The 2091-nt window shown below is 50.5% G+C and overlaps 1 protein-coding gene across 1 annotated transcript; it reads right to left on the bottom strand.

Moving 5' to 3' along the window:
• Positions 1 to 252: 252 nt before the first annotated feature.
• Positions 253 to 1805, bottom strand: atoh1a (atonal bHLH transcription factor 1a). The gene has a single exon (XM_063045096.1). The coding sequence runs from the start codon at positions 1620 to 1622 to the stop codon at positions 768 to 770; it is 855 nt and encodes a 284-aa protein (XP_062901166.1). The 5' UTR covers positions 1623 to 1805; the 3' UTR covers positions 253 to 767.
• Positions 1806 to 2091: the final 286 nt, after the last annotated feature.

Here is a 2091-nt window from a genome sequence, read left to right as displayed (position 1 = left end):
CGACTTCTTGGCGGCCTGTATATGCCAGTACAACTCACCAATTCGCCCACAGCCGAAATAGATCTTAAAAGTTCCGCACACGCGAAATCTAACACAGTTGGAACAAAAATAAATTTTCACCACAAATTCCTACATTAATTCGATCGATTGAACGAACTTCAACCCAACAAACCATCCAGTAGATAATAAATCAAATAACAGACATTCTCACTGTATATTTTTAGATTCATTTATTTAGTATTAAAAGTCCCGACGTAACAGTACACAAACGGTAGCGAAGGATTGCTAAATTTAAACGAAATTGTCCGTTAAAACGATGCATTTATCCATCTGCGCGGTTGAAATTATTTTTTTAAAAAAATTACTCATTTAATGAACACACAGACTCAAAGCAATCGAGAAAAATACACTCCAAATAGCAATAAATAATAATTCTATATTTCCAGCCGCCAAAACACAGACGGCGACTTGGAGACAAAATGCTTAACACGTCTCGAACCATATAATATAATCTATATATAAAACACAGTAATGCAAGGTAGCTACTTAAATATTTCAACGATAGAAATTGGCAGTTTCAGTTCCCGGGCTGAGTTCTTTTTTAAAGTGCGTACATTTTTGAAACATCATCCACCCATATGGAATTCGTATAAAATTAGCATATTTTTACATTAAAAAACAAAAATATTCTATTAGCATTCAGCATCAGAGCAAAACAAAAAAGAGTAATGGAAGACGGAATATTTTTCCCCTTGCACTTGTTGCATTTATTGGTAATTCGGGGGCTGTTGCAGTCCAGATAGTTCTTCGTCTTCGCTCTGCAAGTCTAAGGGAACATCTTCAGAGTCACTATAGTGGGAATGCGGGGAGAACTCGCCGTCACTCCGGTGAGAGCGTGGGGAGGTCTTGCTGTTGTCCTGGGTGGCCACCTCGTCCTGTGATAGGTCCAGCGGACCCCCCTCCTGGAAGGAGAACTGCACAGGGAAAGCCGTGTGCGAGTGACGCCTGCAGCCCGGAGTGGCGATGCCTGCAGCCCGGGACGAAGCCTCGCCCTTGGGTCCGGGCTCGCCCCCTCCTTGCAACAGTTCGGCCAGTGCGCTGATGTAAATCTGCGCCATCTGCAAAGTCTCGTACTTGGACAGCTTCTTGTCGTTGTTGAACGACGGGATGACGTTCCGTAGCTGATCGAAGGCGTGGTTCAAACCGTGCATTCTCCTCCTCTCCCTGGCGTTGGCCGCCAGCCTCCTCTGTTTCTGCACGCCGCTCACATGCCTGCTCGGCGGAGCCCGCTGCCGGCAGCCCAGCTCCTGCAAACCCACGCCCTTCAGCTTACAAAGCTCCCGTACTTTGAGCTGCGGGCTCTTGCATTGCAACGGTGGCTCCAGCTCCGTTCCGGGCTCTAGCAGCAGCAGCTCGTCCGACGGCCCAGGTGCCAGGTAGTCCCCGTGAGCCGGGCAGGTGCTTTGCAAACTGGGCGCGAGCCAACCCCTCGGATCGGTGTCCAGCAGAGAGAGCGGAGCGACAGCCGCCGGCGCCGGGTACCGCGGATCCGTTTGCTGTACACACCTGTCGGTCGCCAGTTCCTTCATCCCCGTCCAGTCTTCTGAATGCATTTGGCTCATTGCAACGGGATGGAATAAAACAAAATGCAAGACAAAAAGCTCAAAAATAAACGGGAAAAGTTTTGTCAAATAACTTTGCTGCCACCTCAAGCGCTGGTGCTTTTGGACCTAGCGCGTGTATGCACGTGAAATACAATTGCAGAGTAAGCACTATGCACGCACACTCGCACGAAGTGTGTGCAGGTAAATCTTCTCCTGTTGCTGCAAGACGGGACGCGACCGCCTTTAAATGCGGCACGCGCCGCTGGGATCAAAGCACCGCGGTTTTTTTTTGCGCCGCCGGGTGTCAAAGGGGGGTGCTCGCGCCGGTCGCGTGTTGGCAGCCAATCGGGTCGCGAGCCGGCGCGTGCGACCAGCGAATGGGCAAGCGCGGCGCCCCTCGCTCATTAGGTGGTGCACATGAAACGGGGCCGCTATGCAAATCGCGGGCATGGTCCCGCCCAATCGGAGACAATGGGGGGTGTGGCCG

Source organism: Mobula hypostoma, chromosome 4 (assembly GCF_963921235.1).
Source record: "Mobula hypostoma chromosome 4, sMobHyp1.1, whole genome shotgun sequence".
Classification (NCBI taxonomy): domain Eukaryota; kingdom Metazoa; phylum Chordata; class Chondrichthyes; order Myliobatiformes; family Myliobatidae; genus Mobula; species Mobula hypostoma.
The sequence above is the reverse complement of the archived record's forward strand: the minus strand, read 5'-3'. Positions and strand labels throughout refer to the sequence as shown.

Excerpts from the sequence above, each read along its gene's own strand:
- atoh1a (XM_063045096.1), bottom strand. The coding sequence starts at position 1,622 with ATGAGCCAAATGCATTCAGAAGACTGGACGGGGATGAAGGAACTGGCG.